Here is a 23875-nt window from a genome sequence, read left to right on the forward strand (position 1 = left end):
GTCACCTTTTAGGTTGAATTACTGAAATAAATGAACTTTTGCCCGATATTTTACTTTTTCGAGTTTTACCTAAGCATCCAGAATGCCATTGTGCGTAGGCCTATACGTATTAGAGAACTGTTGACTTCCAGAAGACACAGACTTTTGAGATGCCAGTCTGAACCTCTTCTTTAGCTCTCTGCTGTTTTTTTGTCTATCCCTCACATATTCCTGATAATTCCTCGTTAATAAAGTGTACAAGAAAGGGTTGATACAACTGTTACTGTACGCCAAACAGGTCACAACAAAGTTAATGTACACCACCGTGCTGCTCGAGAGCCTCCCGTGCGCGTAATAATAGATACTGAGCAACTGCCACAACCAGAAGGGCAAGAAACACGCCCAATAGGTCAGAACTATACCGAAGATCATGTATAACACCTTTTGCTTAGGACACTTCTTCATTCCTCTGGATGGGAATACAGAGGTTTGCGACAGCCAGTAGGTCCGGGCTAACTTCAGATAGAGATAACCGATGATTAATCCAGGAGCCAAGATGCAGGTGTTGAACAGAACGGTCAGATACACACTGTACGCGGTCATCTGCCAGGTCGGGTGGCACATGCGCTTCTCTACTCCGTTGTGCACGTCTCTCTTGAGGTCAATCATTATCATGGTCGGTAGAGCCAGGATGAAGGAAAAGAGCCACACGAGGCATGTGACCGCGCGCCTGTAGCGCCGTGACCGGCCGAAGGTGTCTAGCGGGTTCACGACGGCCAGATAGCGCTCCGTGCACATGGTGGTCAAGATGAAGATGCTCGCGTGCATGGTGACGAAATCCAGGCTGAACAGAACGCGGCACCCTATGTCGCCAAAGTACCAGTCCTTCGCAAAATACGTCCAAACAACGAACGGGATGGTGGAGAGGTACAGCAGATCCGCCAGAGCCAAGTTCACAATGTAGACATACATCGATCCAGTTACGCGCGCAGAGGTGTTCACAATGACCAGAGTGTAAACGTTTCCAACCACGCCAACCAAACACATTATGGTCAAAATTGTGCCGAGTATGGATGTAATAAGCATCTCGTAAGAGGACGCGGGCGCGTGCTCGTCGGGTCCTGCTATTGTTGGTGATATGTTGATAAAAGCAGCAGAGATGTTCTCCTGATTCCTCACACCAAGTGGATCATCTGATTCCATTTAAAAAAAGCTTCACTCCATTCCTCGGCGAATTAAGTTCATTTTCACTTTTTGAGGAGTATTGCAATGAAATAAAATGTGTCCCTAACTGAAATTTCCATTATACAAAATATATGAATCTCTATTAACTGTGTCCGCGTCCTCAGCATCTGCGCGCAAAACTTCTCAGGCTGCAGGTCCGTCCGGTGTAATATTGTCATTGCTGCACGTGAATGGGTGGGATTAATGAGAATCACTCGGGTCTGGTCCGTACGTAGTGCATCACCTACAGAACAATAAAGAGTTCTAGAATCTAGACTCAGTGCGCAACAGCTTTTGGATGCGCACTGCGCGCATTTCACGATTGCTTCAGTTCCTTCTGTTTGTTGTGCGGTATCAGCAACATGAAAGAAATTCGGCCTTTCGTAAAGAGAGTTACGAGAGAGTTTATGATTAAAATGACTAAAATGACTAATTATTACAATTATTCTTAATATTAGACATATTTAAGTGGTTTTGAATTTAAAACTTGAATTTGATTGAATTTAAAATATTATGTACTTTTTATTTTTTACACCACAGACAGTCTTTTCATTAACTACCACAACATCTTTGTTTCTATATATTTAACCATGTAACTCATTATGATTTCTGTTATGTTTTGGATTCTCAATGATTTAGTTTAAAGGGTCTGAAAGTGTGACAAACATTTACCACTTGTTTTCAATCATATTTGTCATATTTTTGTCGTATTTGTCAGAAATATGTAGCCTAAGTGAAAGTGATTTTAAAAGTAGAACTATAAATATTGAGATAAAATGTAAAATAGCCTATTATTTTTAGTGACTGTGCAGACAGTCATTAAAATACATGTATGGTGGGCTATGGATTTTGCAGCTCACCATATTTTAAACTTTCTCCAAATGTTGCCTATACTGTATATTTGACAGCTAATGTAAAGACAGCACTGAGATTTGTGTTTACTAATATAACATTTATTGTAATGTATATTTACATATTTAGAAAGTCTAAACGGGGAAATATCAATACAAACATGTAAATGCAGATAATTATGTTTTCATTGCAATAAAAAGGTTAGTAAATTGTTGCCAGAGAATATGCTTTGTGCTGGTCTAAACACTTCAATTAAATTCACATATATTTGTTATAGCACTTTTCACAATACATATCGTTTCGAAGCAGCTTCACAGAAAACGCATGTGTCTAAATGACACTTTAGAGTAATATGTTATCAGAGGTGACGGTGTCCAAGTAATGGATTTCAGACTATAAACACGACTAAGAAGAGCAGAGTGAAATGAGCCAGTGTCAGCAGAGAAAACTCATTGGCTTTGATTCTCACTGTCAATATAAGTGTATAAATAGCCTGGCACCATCTGTGTTGAGTGATTGCTGGATGAAGACCTGTCATTTCTGCACAATTATCAACTTTTCTAGAGCTCTGACCACACGGATTATAACAGCAGAGACCAGACAGCTCATTTGCTGAAAATAAACTCTGGTGCCCTTGACAAATGCATCCCATCAAGAAGTAGGAAACTTTATGTCTTTAAAAGATTCTTTTCTTGTGATTAATTTTCATACCTTGTTTTTCAGCTTATGCATTTTCAGTAAACGCTGTTTGGATGTTGAATGAAGAAACATCAGACATTTAATTGATAACACATCCACTGAAATAAATACTTCCGTGAGGGGTTCAAAGACGCCTCCACACATCATAAAAGCACTGGATCTTTTCAAAATATAGATATACACACAGCAAGCATTTCATTGGGAGACAATTATTTGCTCTCTGAGTCAAAACACTTTTTCTGGACTTGAAGGTATAGGCCTATCATTAGGGTTCAGATATACAGCATATTACATGAAATATAAAACATAAGCGTATTCAAGGATTTTTCTGGGTTGTGGAATATTATTAAAGCTAACCAACATTAAACAAACTCTTTCACTGCTTTCCTCTGGATGACTAAATCATAAATCCCATGTCATTGCATATACTGCATTTTGTCATAGACTGTATTGATTCCACTGCAGTGGTTGACATCTCTATTATTCAGCTTCTGTGTCCTTCTAGTGACAGCAGCACAAAGGCACATTTCTACTGCTCTCCAAATGCATCCGTACTAAACTTACTTCTACAGTACAGGAACCAATGTAGTAATTATTAGCAAAATTAGAGAAAAAATGACCTCACTTTTTTTAAAGATGGTCTTAGATCTGTCGGAAAAGGACATTTTTCATTTGCAAACGATGCAGAGAATCTGAGAGCGGGGCTCTGGGATTGATAACGTGAGACAGGAGAAGTTCTGTCTATTGTGTATTATACTGTATTATGCTGTGGGAGCGTTTGATCTGCGTGTGCTGACAGGAATCTGAGACTGGATGCCATGCACAAACACCATGTGATGCCCTCAGCCAAAACACTGCAACCTTTTCACTGAGAAAAACAGTTTGAAAGAGCAGCAGAAAGGAACATCCCAAAGCCCTGGTCTTTGACATTATCCAGACCCGTAGCAGCGGCACACAGCTTATCTGCCATAAATATGACAGCAGGTACACAAAGCAGAGAGAGATCCAGACATCCTTGACAATTCAGTGTAGGAATGCATCTCTGTCAGGTTACTTACAAAAGTCGCATTCATTTTCCTCATAGCCGGAGGAATTTATCATGATGAATCTCCAGGTGCACAAAGCAGAGAGAGAGAGAGAGAGATCCAGATGTACATCAGTGGCAATTCAGTGTCTGAGAAGGAATGTGATCTTACAGTAGATGAAAAGCACTAGAAAATACCAAAGAATTGAATATGAACTCGGTATTCAACACATATACAGTACTGTCAATTACAGTACAGAAAAAAAAAATCAAGATCCTCTGCAGGGCTACAGCAATGTATCACTTTCTTGGTATTCTGACAAAAAAAAAAAATCTACATTATGGGCAGTATTTTTCTCAGTTCTGCAAAAATAGAGTAGCTACATTAAAAAAAATGGCTCAACTTAGTATGGAAAAAAATACAATGAAAGTCAATTGTTTGGTTACCCACATTCTACAAAATGTCTTATTTATGTTCAGCAGAAGAAAGACATTCATACAGGTTTGGAACAACTTGATGGTGAGTAAATTATGACAACATTTTTATTTTCTGGGTGAACTATCCCTTTAATGTTTACTTGGTTAAATGTGTGCTATTTGAGTTCATACTGTGACACTTGAGTTAACTATAATATTTGCTTGTGTTTTATGAATGAGAACGTGGTTAAACCTGTGAAAAATATCTCATCCCAAGGCGTCATATAATGACGCTTTTGACATATCGTCTACATCCAACGCACATGGCACCCTTTAGCGTCAATATGAGGCGCAGATAGATATGGGCCAGAAGGCGCCTCCTAGCGGTCTAACCCTAACCCTACCCCAGACGTAAACCTAACCATAACCGAACAAAGCGCTGTGCCATGGGTGCTCTAAAGGGTGCCATGTACGTTGGATGTAGACGAAATGTCAAAAGTGTCAGTATATGACGCCCTATGAGAATGCGTTGGAAAAATTAGGGCATTTTTGTGCAGAGTTTTGCAGAAATCGTTACGAAAATTGGAATGTGTATGAAATCAGGTGAAATATTTTAAACATTTGGAGAAACGTTTCTTTGTTTTGAGAGCTGAATGAATGGTTAATTAAATAAAATAAAATGTAATTTAATTTAATTGTTGCACAAACAATTTTAATACCAATTAATTTTAAGTTCAGCATATGGTTGATTGTGGACACAGGACACAGAATTTGTGGAAAATGGACAGCATATTTTTATTATCAAGAGTTGTTTAATGTTTCCTGGTCATGATGATTTGATTCATGATTTGTCATTCATGATTATTAGATTTGTGGATCATCAAAGAACATTACTAAAATTCCCTGCCAGGATTGACAAATATTTTAATACCTTTTATTGAGCTTATCAGAGATCAACAATTAAAGATGAAAAACTTAAGAAATGAATAGTGCTCTTCTGTCAGCATTTCTGTCAGGACTATATCCCCAAGGATGATTAGCATTCAGTTTTGAAAACCCCCCTTATACGGTAAACAGAACAGAATCAATGTATTGCTGACAATTTTTTATACCTGACAACATCATTTAAGAAAAATTAGTCTGATGCAGAGAGGTAGTCAGAGGTCAAGTCCTGACTGGAGAGAGGAGGAGCTGGGGATGGAGGAGGGTAATTCGCTCCTGAGAAACGAGATAGCTGCTGATAATACTGAAGGAGCTTATATATATGGATGCTGTGATAGGTGTTGTATTCCTATAGGTGTGGATCAGCTGAGAGTCAGTTGACGTGAGCTTGACTAACGTGACCTGCCAGAACTTCAAGAACGCTTGATTTGTTCAAAATGCTTTTTATGTAAGGGGTGAATTAAATGATGGGGCATTTTATGTTTATTTGTAACATTTGTTGACTGTTCTCATATATTGTGTTTTCCAGTATTGCTTCATTAACAGGGGTATTTTCCCTAAAAACCGAGTGAAGCAAAGAAACGGGTGTAGGCTAGTAGCCTACACAATAAAATCAGTGTATTTTCAAGTCTTTAGATGAAATATAATTGAATAATTTTTGCTTTTAGTCTGAAGAGAGGGTATTCTCATTACCAAATAAATATGTTATTGTCCCGTAGCAAATCTTTCTTATAAGGAACATCTGGCTTTCTTAAATTTACGTCTTTCATGGCAGATGATGTGGTTGGCATGCAACTCGAAGAAAACGTGGCTGATTGTTTGTTGTAATTTTAGATTACACAACTCATTTTTATTGAGCAGTAGATATGATCCTGTAGACCGTTCTGCTCTATCTCCCTCTCTCTGGGAGTATAAGGATCAGATGCTTTTGGTGTTATATCTCATCTCACAAAAGGCGAATAAACGCACTTCTACGGGTTTGTGATGCACCGACGAATATGAAAACATTTTCAAAAGGTATGTTGGCGGGTGTTAAAGTCCCACTCCTGCTGTGAACATGTCCTACACGAGCAGTAAAAACAGAGTGATAAAATGTCTCTTAAAAATAACCCCTGAATGGAAACAAGTCTACATTTCACTACATTTTTTTTATGTTTGACATTTTTTAAAACAAACGGAACAGATAAAATAGAAGCTCTAAGTACAAAATGTCTCCCTTAACATCTACTCTGAGGACCCTACAATTACATAGCACACTATAAAGAACACAGTGAACCATATGAACCTGTGAAGAGACGACTCGACGCCTATGAAGAGACGACCCAACGCCGGCGATATGTTATACCCTAAATTAGTACATGTTAACTGATCTGTATTTTTCTATGTACATTTCTGAAATGTATTTTTTGTAAAGCTGCTTTGAAACAATATGTATTGTGAAAAGCGCTATACAAATAAATGTGAATTGAATTGAATTGAACCGTCTGGAGCAAGCTAGTCTGCCCTTTTTAGTGGTTTACTGCAATGGTTAGGCTATGTGAAATAACAGGTAAACATTTCAAGACCAATTCACAAAACAAAAGGGAAAAAAGGGATAGTTCAGACTGAAAGTAATAATTCACTAATAATTTTGCTTCACATCTCTCTTCACAATTCACATTCACTGTCTGAGAAGAGCTGCTCGGACGGACACCCTGTTAATACCTCCTTTTTGTGTTCCACAGAAGAAAGAAATCCATACAGGTTTGGAATGACATGTGGGTGAGATGAATATTTTCATTTTGGGGTAAAAATTCCTCCCAAAATCCCTCATGATGTTTGCTGCTAGTGTTCAGCAACTTGTGTAACACAAAAGGAATGATTTATAGGAAAGTATAACCAATATTTTTTGGTCTTATCTTACCTATCAAAACTCATTCCTAGTTCCTAAAAAGTAAAAAAGTTAGACTGTCTCGTGTCTTCTGTTGTCTGAGCCTGAGGACAGACTTCATGGTTCTTCTGCCAAACCAAAACTCTGGTTTTCATCGTCCTGACGGCTCCAACACCGATCTGCATTGATCTTATTACAGATAGAGGATACTTTTCTTAAAACTGCAGTAAATAATCTGGATGAACACCTACTTCTATGAGCATCAGAAATGTTTGCCTCGGTTAAGGTCACGACTTTATAATGTCCCTTCATAAAGTCTTATTGCTGTCTGTTGCAGGATTGTGGCACCACTGTCAGCCTGGCACCGCTCTCCAGCTTTTCTCCATGGATATCATTTTCAAAATGCTTTCAGGAAACTGGGCAGGGAAGACCTCCAAGGACATAGCATTTTTTCTTTTTGATTTGATTCACATCTACTCTCTTTATTTTCCAGACATTTTTAATGGTGGAAAAGTCACAGCAGACGTTAGCAGAGACAGTCCATTTAATGTGGCATTCCTAATGAACTTTTACTAGTGTTTGCTTATTTGCGATTTATTCAGAGTGTTGGGCAATTAAGAAAACATATCAAAAGGTATAAGCTGTTATTATGCCATGTTCACACCATGTTGAAATTACCGTAATTACGAGATGACAACCCGGCCGCGACGTTCTACACGGAGCTGTTCACGTCTTCAGAATTGTTTTTATGACAACACTAAGTAGCCTACACCATTACTGTACTACACCTAGCCTATTAATAAATAATTTGCCATGTAGAAATATAATTTCTACCAAAAACAGTGATTGATCTGGTTAGTGATGTTGGACTGCTATTTTGAACACAACTGTATAGCCTATTACATGTGTGTGTGTGTGTATATATATATATATATATATATATATATATATATATAGACTACACACACACACACACTATACAGCAGGTGCAGCCCTCGATTGACGTCATCACTTTACCACTAACCAATAAGAAGCATTGTGGGCGGTGCTCCCCCGCCCCGATCAACCAGGCACTCCAGTTGAGTGATCGGAGCTGTCAAAAAAACTCAAGTTTACAAGTTGTAATTACAAGTTCTACAATGACGTGAACGCTTTTTACAAGTCGGAATCTTGTAATTACGGTAAATCCGACATGGCATGAACGCACTTGATTATAATTATTACATTTATTACAATTATATTTGCTCGGACGTAAAAAAAAAAACACTATTCTATTTTCTTTTGGGGAAAAATGATCATAATGTTTCCCTTGCTTATGGAACGTCTACATATTCAGCATTCACATCACAATCTGAATGTAATTTCAGGCCAGCACTGTGAACGGCATGGACACAAGGCAGCGCTTGTGCTCTCAGCACTGATGCCAAAGTCGTCACCTGTTCCTTCATTATTATTTTTGCAGAGAAATAAAACTGAACCATGTATACTTATGAGGGGCAGCTTGCTTACTTTTCTTATCGTTCATTGCTATATAAAATTCATAGTATATGCAAACAAAGACCAAAAATAAAAAGCAATGAGAAGTGTTTTGCAATTTAGTTTCTTTAATATAATCTTATTTACACTGAATTTTTTTCAGAAATGTTTAGTACATAGTAAGTTACATTACTCTTGCATCGAATAAACAATGACACTCAGGACCTAATAATTGTACAATGTGATGATAATGGTCACATTACTTGGAAAAAGGGGTTTTCTTAGAGAAATATGAAAACAACTGTAACTTCAGGCAAAGTCCATACTCATCTTCAAGCTCATTAGCCATTCCCACAATTGCACAACATTAAACGTCACCTCTTTTGTGTTTTATGCAAGTTTAAAAACAGTTCACCACTCTAGGCATTCACGGTCTTTTGGGAAAACCAGCAAACTTCGTTTTTTGCACACGACCGTAACGATACACATTAAGTGAGTAAAGAGACATTTTAAGACAGAACCAAGAATATAAAGGTGATGGATTTTATTGCATATATCACAAATATGAACATGACCACCGGGGCCCAGCCTACATCACTCGCTAACTCCATCCAGGTCAAAGGTCGGGTGTCCACGTCCTCTTAACGTCCTGAAGAATCAGCAGCAGGTTTAAATACTTTGATTCATACATAAAATAAGAGATTAGTGTACAGCTTTCACAAGAACTCGGCCTTCTCTGAAAACTACGGAATAATGGTAATAGCAGCAATACTTAAAAGGACATTACATGGTAATAAATAATTGGTTAAAAAAAAAAAAAAAAAAAACAGAGCGAGAGAGAAACAGACAAAAGTGGTTGAAGAAACACTGAGGTTGGCTCATTCTTTACACTTACAAAGAATATTCTGGTGCCATGCACAACAAGCACTACATAATGAAATCCAAGACACTCCCCTGCTCTTCCACCACACCAAAACCTGGACCAAACACCTCTGTCAAAGTCGAGGAGCCGAAGGACATCAGTGTTCGTCCACAGGACAATAAACACTCCATGATGGGTGATTGTACACGTGCCAGCCAAAGTGCTGAATGTTACTCGGAGCAGTGGTTTCGATAAAAGAGCCGCGAATAACAGTCTGAAGGTGATTTTTGATAGTACGAGAAGTTAAAACAGTTAATGCTAAGTTACCATATGATTATGGCTAGATTCATTTGGAAAAGATTAACAGGGTCCATCAAAATTAAGGACAAAAAGAGCTCCTTTAAAACATTCGACATCCGTTTTCTTTGCGAAACTAAAGTAACGAGTCCAGTTTAGGTGTGTTAACGGACACAATGGAGCCGAATGTTGTTCAAGAAGGTGACATAGAAGTAGACTTGCTTCAAAATCGGCATATTAAAACACCATTCATTCAGCATTACCTTTAAAAAAAGTAGGTCTTTTGTTGACAACGCAGGAATGCTCATTGGATAAAAAAAAAAAGAAGTATGCTCTGGAAACCACTGACTTTGCAAGGGCTTTGAGTCCTTCTCTAGGCAGCACATGATCGTTGTGCTTCAGCTGAAGAACATAAACACATGGGCGCTGTTACATTCACAGTTCCCACAAGAGGACTAAGACTCGCCATTAAGCATGTTCTTGATCTTAGACGCACACACGAAAAAAACATTTCAATAATACATTTCAAGCAATCGAGTTAAAATTTCTACAATGAGAACTGATGAGTACAGGAAATGGATACCACTGAAATGCCATCCTATAGGACTGAACAGGATGCAAAGAAATCAAATAAGTACGGAAACAATTGCAGAAGTTACAAACATACAGAGCATGACAACGCAGACCACCCTTGTCCTTCGAGACACATTTGCTGTAGGTAAACTGGTTTAATGGTCACAGGCTCTGTGCATGTTAATATACTCCACCTAGACTAAAACACGGGCTCTACTTCATGTAGACCACAGGCTCAGCGAGGCTCTACGAACTGCAGCACAAACATACTCGCTTTACAGTCATACGCTATCAACCCACCGCTTCAGTGACAAAGACAATACAAACTGCATTTTTGAGAAACAAAATAAACCTTGATCCGATTTCTCCGTAACTTATGTGGTAATGTGAAAACAATTACCGAATCACACCGTGAGGAATCATTAGTCTTTGAGAGTTTTGCCCTTCGCTCCCCTCCGCTGCAGTCTCAGACTGGCGGGTGATGCTAAAGTCTGTCAGGAGACACCAGTCTGTCAGTCCTGGAGAAGGGCAGGGGGTGAGAGGGATGGCTGGGGCTGTTTGGTGGGTTTGCTGCCATTGCTGGCTGGCTGGACAGGGCACTCGCTCACTCCACTGCAAAGCCACACGTCTCCTCCACGGCCGTTAGGAGCTTCTCATAGAGCTTCTCGTAGGACTCGTAAGGCGGGATGTCGATTCGGTTAAAGCTGAAAGAATATGCGAGAAGCGAGATCAGAATTTCAGCAAGAGCCCTGACTTCATCCCATCTTAAATGAGTCCTATCATGCATTTCTATAGTTTAATATTTATAAAATGGACTTTTATATCAGTTAAGTGCCAAATAGTGTCATATGGCCACTTCCACTCTCTCTGGCCTTTGCATGGGACATTTGAATCACAAATAAAATGAAAATATGACATGCCCCCTTTAAAGACAATAGCAAGTGTGCATTTACATTTTTTGCAAACATAACAGATCTTCTGCATCTTTGATTAGTTTGAAGTTTTTAGCTAAATCTTACCATGTGTGGGCTTTGGGTAAGTTGTCTGTGTTGGCATCAATTAAATGAATAGTGAAGAGTCTTGGTCCTGCAGAACCTGTAGAACCTTACAAAGATACATTCTAGTTATCACTGTTCTCCAAATAATCACACTCAACAGAAGTGAGCATGAACACAAACTACTTTAACAAGACACATTCACAACTGCAGATTCCAGATTGTTAAAAGTGAATCAGATTATTCAGCAGGATGTAATGTAGGGGTCGGGCTTGAGATTTGTTTGGTAGGGAAACCTGTGAAACATGTTAGTCTGCATAATAACTAGGACAATTGATAAATTAGTTTTTTTTTTAAATGTTGCCTTCAGTCAGGGAATTTGTCATTAGGGTTAAGGCCAATACAAACTAAATAGAGGCAGAATAGGAAGTTGACAAGCACAATATGTCAGGTATATTAAAAGTGCACATGGCTTATCCATTAGCCACCTTGCAGTGCTTTGAAGCCTTGTAGAGGGACGCGTGTGGAGCCCGTGACGAACTGTAGCAGTCTGCCTCTCCTCTCCTCATCGAACGATTCAACCGCCTGCCAGAACCACTTCACTATGTTACTGTCAGCCACACAGTGCTTCAGCCGCGTGTTGGCCTTCCAGTCGCTCAGATCGATCTTCCCCAAACCACCAATGATCAGCTAAAACGCAGAGAGAAACATAAACATTATTTTTGAGAGAGGCAGGCCTATATGAGCAATTATTTATTCTATTATACCTATTTGCAATATGTTTGATGGAGATACACTACCGTATCTGGTTGAGGTCAGTAAGATCTTTTTTTAAAATATAAAAATAACCTACTTTATTTAGCAAGAATGCATTAAATTGATTAAAAAAATGATCACAACTGTTTTCACCAGAAATGTTTCTTGAGCAGAAAAGCATCATATTAGAATGATTTCTGAAGGATCATGTGACACTGAAGACTGGAGTAATGATGCTGAAAATTCAGCTTTGACATCACAGGAATTAACTACATTTTTAAATATTCAAATAGAAAAGTTGTTTTAAATAGCAATTATTTGATAAAAAATCGGTAAGAACAGTGAAATATTGCAGATTTCTTTAAAAAACATTTACACACACACACACACACACAGTGGTGTAGTCTACGTGATACGCAGGTATACGCCGTATACCCACTAGGAAATGGCAAGTATTTCCGTATACCCACTAAAAAAAGCGTGAGGATACGTAACAACTTCGTTTTGTGACAGAACTTTCACACATTCATTCATAAATTCACCGCGTCTGTGTTTGCAATGGACACAGATCAAATCGCGTGAATATTAAAAACTCAAAGAGACTGCAGTTGTTCAACGCGTCTCTGGGAATGAGCGCTCAATGTGTGCTCTACTACACACACACACACACTGAAGCAAGCGCGTGCTTGTGTCAGCGCTTCACTGTAGCTATGAGGACATGATGTAGGCTACATGACACATGACCTTCATCACAGAGCTTCTATGAGAGTCACTTCATGAGAATTTCACCATTTCATTTGATAAAACTATCGCCATTCATTCGTATCATACACACACAGAAACTGTAATGTCTTTACGCCAACCTGTCAAAATAAAAGTTCGGTATAAACTCAAAGAAATGATGAAAGAAATTGCACAGTAAAATGTACTGTAAAATAATAATAATGATGAAATCTATTAAAACTTATTTTAAAAAGGAATATCACACAAATTTCCATACATGTTTTAATTTAAACAGTAAACTTGCCAAAACAATAACACAATTTTCTTTCAAAAGCACCATTTCTAAAAGTAAATTTGTATTTGTGCCTATAATGTTTTTTTTATTATTATTATTATTGTCAGCTGATAAAACCTGTGCTTCAGGGACCATATTCATATAACATCTAAGGCTAAATGTAGAAAATCAGTCCAGTCTCCTCAGCTGTAAATGTCATTGGTTGTTAAAGTCTTGTGTTGCTTATAATAAATTGACATGTTGATAACACTTAGTCTCATAATGCTCTCAATTACATGTCGGGGGGGGGGGGGGGGCAGTCACAGTATACTCACTACAAAAAACTAGACTACACCACTACACACACACACACACACACACACACACACACACACCTCTGACAGTAACATTTTAAATTCACCGCGTCTGTGTATGCAATGGACACAGATCAAATCGCGTGAATATTAAAAACTCAAAGAGACTGCAGTTGTTCAACGCGTCTCTGGGAATGAGCGCTCAATGTGTGCTCTACTACACACACACACACTGAAGCAAGCGCGTGCTTGTGTCAGCGCTTCACTGTAGCTATGAGGACATGATGTAGGCTACACATGACACATGAACTTCATCACAGAGCTTCTATTCAGACGCGGGGGGCAGTCACAGTATACTCACTACAAAAAACTAGACTACACCACTACACACACACACACACACACACACACACACACACACACACACACACACACACACACACACACACACACACACACACACACACACACACACACACACACACACACACACACACACACACACACACACACACACACACACACACACACACACAGTAACATTTTAAATTCAGGATTCAGAAGTGTTTTGTTGCCATTTAATATCTTGCTTCTGTGTTTATTTAGTGTCGAAAGCATGCCTTATTCATTTTATTAAACTTATTATTATTACTGTATTGTGATTATTGCATTGTGATAATCGGTTTGAAGTTTGTTGGCTTTTATAGCTGTTTGGTTGAAATGTCATTATTAGTGTTACGATTCTTCTATTCTCCCCTTTTAAGGTCTCTGATATTATTCAGAACAGTCTCTTCATCAGCGTGTCTGAAATGTCTGAATTACCTCAAGTTCCTTGTTGTCAAAAGGCTTGAGCAGATGCTGTGGTATGAGTTCGTTGAAGCCCTTCTGCAGGGCGAGGAACTGGGCCTCAATGCCTCGCATGAACCTCCAGTTGACATATAGCCTAACAGAGACACAATCAGTCATTAGAGATCTGCAGAGGAACATGGAGAACACTAACAGGCAACTGTGCCCCACAGTTCTCCATTGACAACCTCCGATTCTTTTCTATGTGGCAATGACTCGCACACAACAAAGACTCATAAAAATTGACATCCCACTAACATTCTTGATCAGTAGCTTATATATCCAGGGTTCACTCAATCAAACTGACAGGGGAAAAAGCAGTGAGGCTCCTAAAACCTCTGCCAAGCCCCTTTAGCCAGGGTGAGTGCTGCCCTCTGCTGGCTGTCTGTCTCAGAGAGTGGTTATGAATCTGCTGTGCCTGGTAGTCCACAAGCTTGCTCCTCTTCATACCTCACATATTCTTTCTTGTTCTCCTCTGTGACTGGGATGTTCTTGCCGTTTGGTTTCAGCTCATGTTGGAGGAATTTGCCAAAAGCATTATGTTCTACGCAGAAGGTATGGTCCAAAACAGATGTGATGTCATTTTCTCTGAAAAACACAAGACAAATATTGCAGTTATTCATACTGTTGCTTAGATTCAACAGGCTACCCTTTAACAATCCATAAATATCAAGCTGTTTGTTTGGCCACACTGAACCCAAAATATGCCTGTGCATTTTACTTCCTTTTTCAGTTGCAATGGTGATTCTCATCATATTCTTCTTAAAAAAAGAAAAAAGAAAAGAAAAGCCTATAATACCAAGAGTTTTTACATTTAAATGAGAACACAATAAAAGCAGCACACACACATTTTCATACATAAACTGTACACAAGTATGAATTTCTCTACAAAACAAACGTCCTATTCTTGTGTCATTACATAGTTTTGGAGACTTTTAAGTCTTTTAATGTATTTATTTTAATGCTAAACAATAAGAATTAGAGGTTACTTTTTAATAATAATCATAATCTTGAATTTTATTTGTCACATTCTGGCTTGTCCACTTTAAGAGTCTTTCAAGTGTGACAGGAACAACAGTGGCGTAGAAAAGTCTGCGCGAGACAAGTCTGCACTCTCTCTTTAGTCTTACAGACTCGATTTCTTATGAAATTCACTCACAGGATCCAGACGAGGCTCTTGTGCAGCTCTGGGTCCACAGTCTCAAGGTCACAAAGCTGGATGGGCTTCCCCAGGAGCTGCTTGTAGAAGGGCAAGGTGAAGCCTCCATTAATGTAGTGCCCGTGGAAAACAGCCAGACCCATAATCCGCCCAACAAAGTGGAAGTAAGACAAGTGGTCCTGAAAAAACAGCAGAGGGCGTGACAGGAAAGTTAATGAGACCCTGCAACAGTCGATCCTTTAAAGCACAGATGATGACCACAAGGTCCAAGCAGCACTGCTTTTGCTAAACTTCTTCATAGCATACTGATTTACTGGGTCGTGTTTAAGAGAGAAATCCCAAGCATAGGTCACTGAATGACTTACAGGGTTGATGGATGAATCTGGGTTTATCTGTAGTGTGTAGATGTTATCAGTCGAGTACTGAAACAGGCCGTAGTATGGATTCAGCATCTCATGGCAGAGAAGATATAACCATTCCCTGGAATAAGACAGGAATTCAGACAGAGAAGTCAGATTGACTTCTTTAGAAGATGCTCATATTTGAGTCTTGCTGGCAGTAGTTCAATCTAAGCTCTGTGCTCAACAGGGGAACACCTGCAATATCGTGAACATGATACCCTGCATGCTGATAAGCCTGGCTGAGATTCAGCTAAACTGTTGAAATTATAAAGTCAAGTCCGGTGTATGAAAAGAGATGGGGGAATAATGAGGCACAGGGGAAATTAATTAATGAGAACCTTTCATATGGAACAGATTCATATGCTACCTAGCAACACCACCGTAATCCAGCCCCTCCTCTCCTCTAAACTTCACCATCAGCCGCTTCTTCAGGTCTTTGGGTCTCATCTTCATGATCTGTCTATAAGACTCCTATTGCACAGATAGAGCAGCACTTAGAGCAGTGACATAACAACATTGTATTTCCATAATAAGATGCAATTATGAGTGAAACATTCATTGACATAAATTATACATAATTAAAGGGATAGTTCACCCTAAAATTAAAAATTAATATTTTATTCACCCTAGGGCCAGTTGCATAAACATAGCCATTATGTTAGTTAAGACAGTGTCTCAATATCTAGTACGACACAGTTGGTCAAGGGGCATTCAGTCTTTAGAATCAAATTAGGTCAATTTATGTTTTTATGTAACGGATTTAAAAAAAGATATCAACAGTGCCAAAGAAAAAGTCAAGATCAACAAAAACGTGACATGAAATACAACCCATGTACCTTCTATGAGGTGAACATATCCGTTGTGTTTGTCGTAACAAGAAATGATCACGTTCACATCTGTCATCAGACAAATGGAGCTCCGGTCCGGAGATATTTAACTCAATGAAGTAAGCGCTCAAGGATACTTTTTGGGGATTTCTAGGCATTGTATTTCATGTCGTGTTTTTGTTGCTTTCGATTTCTTACAACTTGTGTGTTTTTCTGTGTTCCATAGACATACAGCATTACAACAGCAGGATGAGTAAATTATGACTTAATTTTCATTTTAGGGTGAACTATCCCTTTAAACAATTATAAATGAAACAAATGTTAAACGAGCCTAAAATTATGTTTACATTGCTATTTAGCTATTTTGTTAAGCCACAAACTAAATCAGATGCAAATTTTAAAAGGATGTTTTAAAAAGCAAGTAATTACATAACCGTTCAAAAGGATGGGGTCTTTTATTCAGCAAGGAGTCAAGGACATAAAAACATTTATAAAAAATGACAATACAGACATTTAAAATGTTATAAAAATGTATACATATAAATGCTGAGTGCTGATAAATCTTGTGTACATATACATACATACATATATATATATATATATATATATATATATATATATATATATATATATACATATATTACACAAAAATATCAAGCAGAACAACTGAAACAACTGATGACACTGAAGACTGGAGCAATGGCTGCTGAAAAATCAGCTTTATCACAGGACTAAACTCAATTTTAAAATATATTAAAATAGAATACTTATTTCAAATTATGACTGTTACTATATTTTTGAGCAAATAAATGCAGTCTTGGTGATCATAACAGCCTTCTATCAAAAACATCTTACTGACCCCAAACTATTGAATGTTAGTGTACACTGGGACGAAATTACAAACATGTTTTTTCTTTAGAATAATGTGCAGCGATGAATCTTATACAGTAAAACCAGCAATGTGTATTAAAGTAAAAATATACTCTCCTAAAATCATCTGTCTCATGTTGCTATGACCAAAAATTGCAGAGTAACTAAAGATACTGAAATTGTATCCTACTCTCCAAGTACATCCTACTCTCAGAGACCAAATAGAGAGCAAACCTAATCGTGGCGCATATATCATAGTCACTTCCAATGACAAAAACAGTTCCACAGAGCAACTAAATTACGCATGTTTACATGACTGCCACTATTCAGCTTTGTGACTGCGAGTACCTCAAAGATCTCCTCACGGGACACTTCTATGCGGCAGTGGCCGGCCTGAGGCTGCTGCAGGGAGAGCTCATGACGGAGAACTTTAAGTTTCTGGACCAGATCTCTCTCGTAGCGCACCGGTAACTCCCCGTCACCCTCCTCAATACCAACCTCCATCTGTACGGGCAGAGCCTGGCTCGACTCCTTCACCTGAGAGTGCTGGCTGCTCATCACGTGCAAAACACACACAAATGTCACATGTGAACCAATACCTCCGCACTTTCATAGCAGTTTATCAAACCACTGGACCATGTCATTTTCATGCATCATTTGGGTTACACTCCCACTAGGGACGATTAGGAATTAAATGTTGAGAATTAATTTAATAAACCCTTATACGAGCAAGCAACAATCATTACTAGCAAGTTTAATTACACAAGGATGATTTATTCATTGTGGTGAATAATTAACAGGATAATTTAAGAGCTGGGATGAGTAATCAGATGTTATGAGCAGAGCCGATGTGAAAGATGTATTACCTCATGATATGGTGTAACCTGGGGTCGGTGAATTGCGTGGTTCTATTATTGTGGTCGACAAAATAAATTCGTCCTGACACCGTGCTCCTGATCTCCCAGCCGGGCGGCAGAGGGCCCAGCTCCTCACAACTCACGCTGTTCAAATCCCTGAAGGAGCAAGCGCACCCATCACACCTGCTGCTCAACACATATAATGGCGACCTAAAACTCTGCCTCTTTACCCTCTTCCTAGGTGGGAAATTTTCTTATTTTTGTCCACCAGCCACAGTGGTGAAATAATATTACTATTTAAAAGTACTGTTTTCTATTTTAATATATTTTTTATTCAATAATTATTTCTTAATTGTTTAATTATTCAATTTATATTTTTTGATGAATAGACACAGCATTTATTTTAAATAGAAATATTTCGTAACATTATAATGGTCTAAACTGTGAATTTGTATCAGTTAAATGCATCCTTGCTGAATATAAGCTAGAACTTGTTACCCAAATTGAAAAAAGCGGCATTTTCAAAGGCATTACATGGCAAAGATACCCACCAATCAGACAGACTTGTCTTATTTACAGAGATGTTGGCACAACTAAAGATCCAAACAAACAGTTGACAGCGTTAAGCTAAATTTGAAATAAAAATAAAATGAGTAACAAGTCTAGACCAGAGATTAAAAAGAATGGAAACTATTGGTTGTGAGCACACAGTGCAACGAGGGAGAAGCAAAGAATCTGATTGGCCAGTGAACGTGCACGTCACACAGGAGCAGGTGTGTGTGAGTCCCAGCGTGCAGAGAGATCTTTGTTTGTGAAGCAGATGTGCTTTCCCTTCCCAAGTTGGTGATACTGGTTATAAAACCAAAGGAGAAATGCTAAAATCTGTATGCTAAGTTCGTTTAAGAACAGCTGGGAAAAGCCACAATGTATTCATCAACTTTATGATACACTACTGGTTCAGCTAAACATATGAATTAGCACTGAATTTAAGAAAATTAATTAAGATCAACTTGTCTGTAAGATCAATTTCATCAGTGATCAAGAATCAGATGTTTTGAGTTTTTCCTTGCACCCTCTACGACTGATTGAAGCCTTTTTCAAGTTTGGACAGACATTGAAGCTGATAATCCCTGTATAACTTGAAAGACCGTAAAAACTTTTTCAAAACATAACGCGTGCTTGTTGAATACAAGTATGTTGTTGGGCCAATCTAAAAAAAGAGCCATTTGAGGTCACACGCTACAGTGACTGATCAGGTAAAATAGCCTGCCACTGTGCAATAAGCACCTGAGGAGGACTAGTGGCTTGTGTTGATTTCCCACCCCGTGCTGATGCCATCACTAAAAGGCTGCTTCTCAAGTTTCTTTCCTGATGCTCCTGAAATCATTATTATGATGACGAGCACACTATTAAGCTTCGCAATGTCAACAGTAGTAGCTATTGCGTGAGATTGCAGATTATTAAGTTAGCTGATTGTGGACGTTAAAGAGCTATGATTAGAGCAATATCACAATAGCAGTGAGGAGAAATCAAACAGGGGCAATCGTTATTTCAGCAAAGGCGGGTGGGGATTAAACCTACCGGGGTATTCTGGGATCATGCCAGGTGCTCACGCCAGTCTGTGTGTGCAGAAAATAGACCTGGCCCTGCACAGTGGTCCTTTGCTCTGAATTAGAAAAGAAAAGAGACACATGTCAAGAGTGAATGAGCAACAGCTAACTCAGAGGTTTATCACTTAAAAAAAAACACAGTGACTTGTAGATTAAACATAATGACAGGAAATTTGCTCATACTAGGTGATTTGAAGTGTATTGAAGTAGGTGAAATTTGTTACAAAAGCAGTGCCTCGATATCAAGTGGTGTTTTAAAGCACCGGCACCTAAAATAAAGTAAATAATAATAATAAAAAAGTTACAAATAAAAATAAATGTAGGTATACTTCACTAACACGACCATGCTGACTCATTGCTAATATGCACACACTTACCGTAGCCCTCAGGGAGGTCGGGGGACTGGTGTCCATGTGGTCTGTTTTGAGGTGTGTGCGTGTGCCCTCGGGAATCTTGGTTTCTGATCCGTTGTGCTTGGAGTCGTTGCTCCTGATTGGGTGACTCAAGTGCACGGCAGTTTCCTCCGCCAGCGGCCCCTGTGGGATCTGTGTATGGCATGGGCTCCTCCATGAAGCAGCTGAGAGGCCGTCCGGGCCCCGAATCCTCAAAAACCGGCCTGAAACATATACAGATCAGATGTGAAAAAAGCTACATCAGCACACAGACACACAAACATTAAGGACAACATAAAACTCCCCTTAATATTTGAATAACTGTCTCAGGATCTATCCTACACAAATAAGTAATTTCATAATATTTTATGACATGTAATAACTTTCACGTAACATTCCCAAAATTACTTTTCAGATGATTTTACACAGGCCACATAGGTGTGGATAGGTAATATCATAATCATCAGGTAGCCAGTCAGTTTCAGTACTAAATAAATGTTCATCTTCAGGACAGAAGACGACTCACCCTTCATTCTCTACTAGTCCTCTACAGTCGACCACAGGCCCTCCACTGCCAATTCTGTCTCTGGTTTGCAGGCTCACTACAAAAGTGAAGAAAACGGTTAAGAAAAGTCTTCACATTGAGGCTCTTTGTTTAGAAAAAAATACTGATTTAGTGATGAACAATTGTTTTTCGTTTGAGAATTTATATTAAATTTTACACAGTGGTCAAAGTATTTGGAAATTTAAACCATATAAAAAAAGTATGACCTTCATTGTATTAAATACAAAATATCAAACTAAGTGGCATCTGCAAACAAATAATGCTAGTGTTTTTTTTTCAGAATTACACTTTTATGAGGTAAATGTCATCTTAAATGTTTTGATATTTTGTTATCCAGTGCAAATATTTAAAAGTACATCTATTTAAAAATGTTGCTAAATACATTTTGGGGCCACTGCACCTGAAAAGTTCTGTACAAGTTCTACCTGCACTGTTCAATACATACCAACGATTTGTCCACGGACGGCATCACTGTCAGACGGGTTCAACTTGCACAAGTCTAAACGCTGGTCTGATGGTGAGACAGATAATATGGTGTAATCAAAATTTTGATGTATGAGGTTATCAAACTTTTACTGACTGCAGAGAAACGATTAACAAATGTGATAAGGCACAATGAAGAGATTACGGCAGGCTTGGCTATAAAAAGTGTCACACTCACAGCCTGTGTCTTTTAGTCTGCTGATGGCATTGGACAGGAGCCGCACACAGCCTAAGAAACCCGCCCCCTGCTTCTTATGGATCTTCTTATGGTTCCATACACTAATGGTGATTGAGTCTGTCTTCCCAATATACCTGCGGGAAAACTCCATTTAGCAAGTTCCTCCAGTGAACTTCTGTTTCAAATCACTAGCTAACATTATTTTAAAGATTAACTAAATGACTGAAACTGCACAACATCATGAATACCACTAAGAACATACATTTTTTTAGCTGTTAGTAAGTAAATTTGCTCACAAGTCGTAATGCTGATTCCACTTGGGGTCCAATGTGCTTTTGACCGTGTCTGTAGAGTGGCATTGACCCGAGCCATCCACCACCACTTTGGCGAAAGGATCAGGCAACCCTGCAGCAGAACGACAGTGTGGCAGGAATACAAATAAACAACAGAGGACAAACTCGGCCGTCACACACTGTCCTCACTCTGCCCTCTGAAAGAATATGTACAATCTGGACAGCTAAGCAGCTTCCACAATGACAGCTGCAAGAATTTAGATAGACTGCAAATATTTGGATTTCTTTTTTTCCTCCTCCAGAGCCGTAGACCAAAAAGGTGACGTGACGTGTAGCCAAGTATGGTTTTGCATACTCAGAATTTATGCTCTGCATTTCACCCATCCAAGTGCACACACACACACACACACACACACACCAATGAGTATTGAACACACACACCCAGATGCAGTGGGCAGCCATTTTTGCTGGAGCACCCAGGGAGCGATTGGGGGCACAAGGGCACCTCAGTTGCAGGTAGGGTGGTAGAGAGCGCTATTCATTCACTCTCCACCTACATTTCCAGCCAGTTCAGAGACTCGAACCCACGACCTTTGGGTTACAGGTCCAACTCTCTAACCATTAGGCCGCAACTGCCATAGCGCATATCAGTACCAGTTTGTCGTCAACTGCAATTATATTTAAATGACTGATGTGATTGTTTATTTTCATGTCACATTTATAATAATAATAATTTTAATATTATTAATATTAGTCCTGTATTGTGTTGCTTAGTTATAGACTTGGCAATGCGTTTTGCTTAGTGTTTTTGAAAGTCACATGCTCTGAGAACAGTTCATTTGGTGGCGTGATAATATGATATATGATAATATTTTAACTAATTATTTGAGTGGGGAGAAAAAGCTTAGTGAAAAATACATGCTGCATCTGTTGTAAAACAAATTCGAATAATTCACTGTATAATTACCAGGGACATTTGGCCTTGTCTTCATCATACATTGTCATGTGGCCTTTTGCTATACGAGAAGCATAATGGCCATGGCACAGAAACAGGATCTGTGAATGACGCACACCAGACATTTGAATAATATGTGGGACACACACTGACGAGGCCAGTGGGGCAAACAAGCCCGTCAGTCAGAACAGCTGGGATCGAGAGCCCAGGCTCCAGAACAGTGAATTGTGCTCATGCTGTAGTGGGTGGAATCTGATGAGGAGCCACTGAATGAGGATGTGAATTCCCCCAGTGATAAAAGCAGCCAGTGGGCGGCTCTGAACAAGACAGAGGAGAGAAGCTCTAATGTTCCAGAGCTACAGAATCACAAACAGTTCCTATACAGTCATTTCTGCGAATGCAAAGGATTTAAAGTAGAGTAGAAGTTCACCAAAAATTGTGTCGTATACATGACATTCCAAACTCCTTTGACTTTATGTGAAACAAAAAAGGTAAATTTGAAGAATAACCTGGCTACTCTTTTCAATATAAATTTACATTGAAAGTGAAACAAAGTGAATAAGGGCAGGAGCTGTCAAAATAAAAGCAACTGAATGCATTACTGAAGTGGTTACAATACATGCTCAAGTCTTCTGAAATAATGCAATAACTTTGTTTGAGAGACAGACCAAATTTGAAGTTATTATTCACTGATGATCCATTCAAACTCTCCTTGGCCACATTTATGAAAGTTAAAGAGACAAGTAGTGATTTCCTATTTGCGAAATTGTTCTTCGAGATGGATATTTTCAATGAAATACTTGATATACAAGTCACAGCAGTATCTCTCTCTCACAAAGTTACCAGATTGCTTTACGAAACCTATGAATGTAGTGCTCAAACCTCATAGACTTATTCGGAGAAGGATTTCTGTCCATTTTTAAAGATTGAAAGCCCAATTTATTGTAATAACATGAAAAAAAGCACCCAGCATATTCAAAATATTTCCTTTTGTGTAGCCATGCAGGTCTGCAGTGAATGAGGGGCAGTAAAAGGAAACATTTTCATTTTGGTGTGAACACATTTTCAAGGTACACAAAGGATGAAAATAAGGAAAAAGGAGGTGAAATACTTACGGAAGAAGTCTTTCTTTGCCAGATTCTTGGCACATAATACTGAAAGA

General features: G+C 38.8%; 2 protein-coding genes across 3 annotated transcripts in view; both read right to left on the minus strand.

The window, feature by feature from the left end:
- Positions 1–46: 46 nt before the first annotated feature.
- uts2r5 (urotensin-2 receptor 5) lies at positions 47–1463 on the minus strand. The gene has a single exon (XM_079613988.1). It carries the CDS (start codon positions 1180–1182, stop codon positions 70–72), a length of 1113 nt encoding a protein of 370 aa, XP_079470114.1. The 5' UTR covers positions 1183–1463; the 3' UTR covers positions 47–69.
- Positions 1464–8596: 7133 nt separating this feature from the next.
- The window catches only part of smurf1 (SMAD specific E3 ubiquitin protein ligase 1), a 39894-nt gene continuing 24615 nt past the window's right edge, over positions 8597–23875 (minus strand). Inside the window, exons 2-18 of one of the 2 annotated variants that reach the window (XM_079613048.1) lie at positions 23829–23867; positions 21762–21870; positions 21466–21599; positions 21250–21315; positions 20766–20841; positions 20225–20463; positions 19819–19903; positions 18247–18393; positions 17729–17930; positions 16051–16154; positions 15648–15762; positions 15283–15461; positions 14574–14711; positions 14100–14220; positions 11699–11900; positions 11235–11310; positions 8597–10919 (exon numbers count right to left, since the gene is read on the minus strand). In XM_079613048.1, coding sequence (XP_079469174.1) covers positions 10820–10919; positions 11235–11310; positions 11699–11900; positions 14100–14220; positions 14574–14711; positions 15283–15461; positions 15648–15762; positions 16051–16154; positions 17729–17930; positions 18247–18393; positions 19819–19903; positions 20225–20463; positions 20766–20841; positions 21250–21315; positions 21466–21599; positions 21762–21870; positions 23829–23867 — 2132 coding nt within the window. In that variant the 3' untranslated portion in view covers positions 8597–10819. Of the gene's footprint in view, positions 10920–11234; positions 11320–11698; positions 11901–14099; positions 14221–14573; positions 14712–15282; positions 15462–15647; positions 15763–16050; positions 16155–17728; positions 17931–18246; positions 18394–19818; positions 19904–20224; positions 20464–20765; positions 20842–21249; positions 21316–21465; positions 21600–21761; positions 21871–23828; positions 23868–23875 lie in introns of both variants that reach the window. The other variant, XM_079613047.1, reaches the window with a different exon arrangement.

The sequence above is a fragment of the Phoxinus phoxinus genome, assembly GCF_949152265.1.
Source record: "Phoxinus phoxinus genome assembly, chromosome: 1".
NCBI classification, from domain to species: Eukaryota; Metazoa; Chordata; class Actinopteri; order Cypriniformes; family Leuciscidae; genus Phoxinus; species Phoxinus phoxinus.

What these genes read in the sequence shown, in the direction of transcription:
- uts2r5 (XM_079613988.1), bottom strand. Translation starts at nt 1,182, where the DNA reads ATGGAATCAGATGATCCACTTGGTGTGAGGAATCAGGAGAACATCTCT.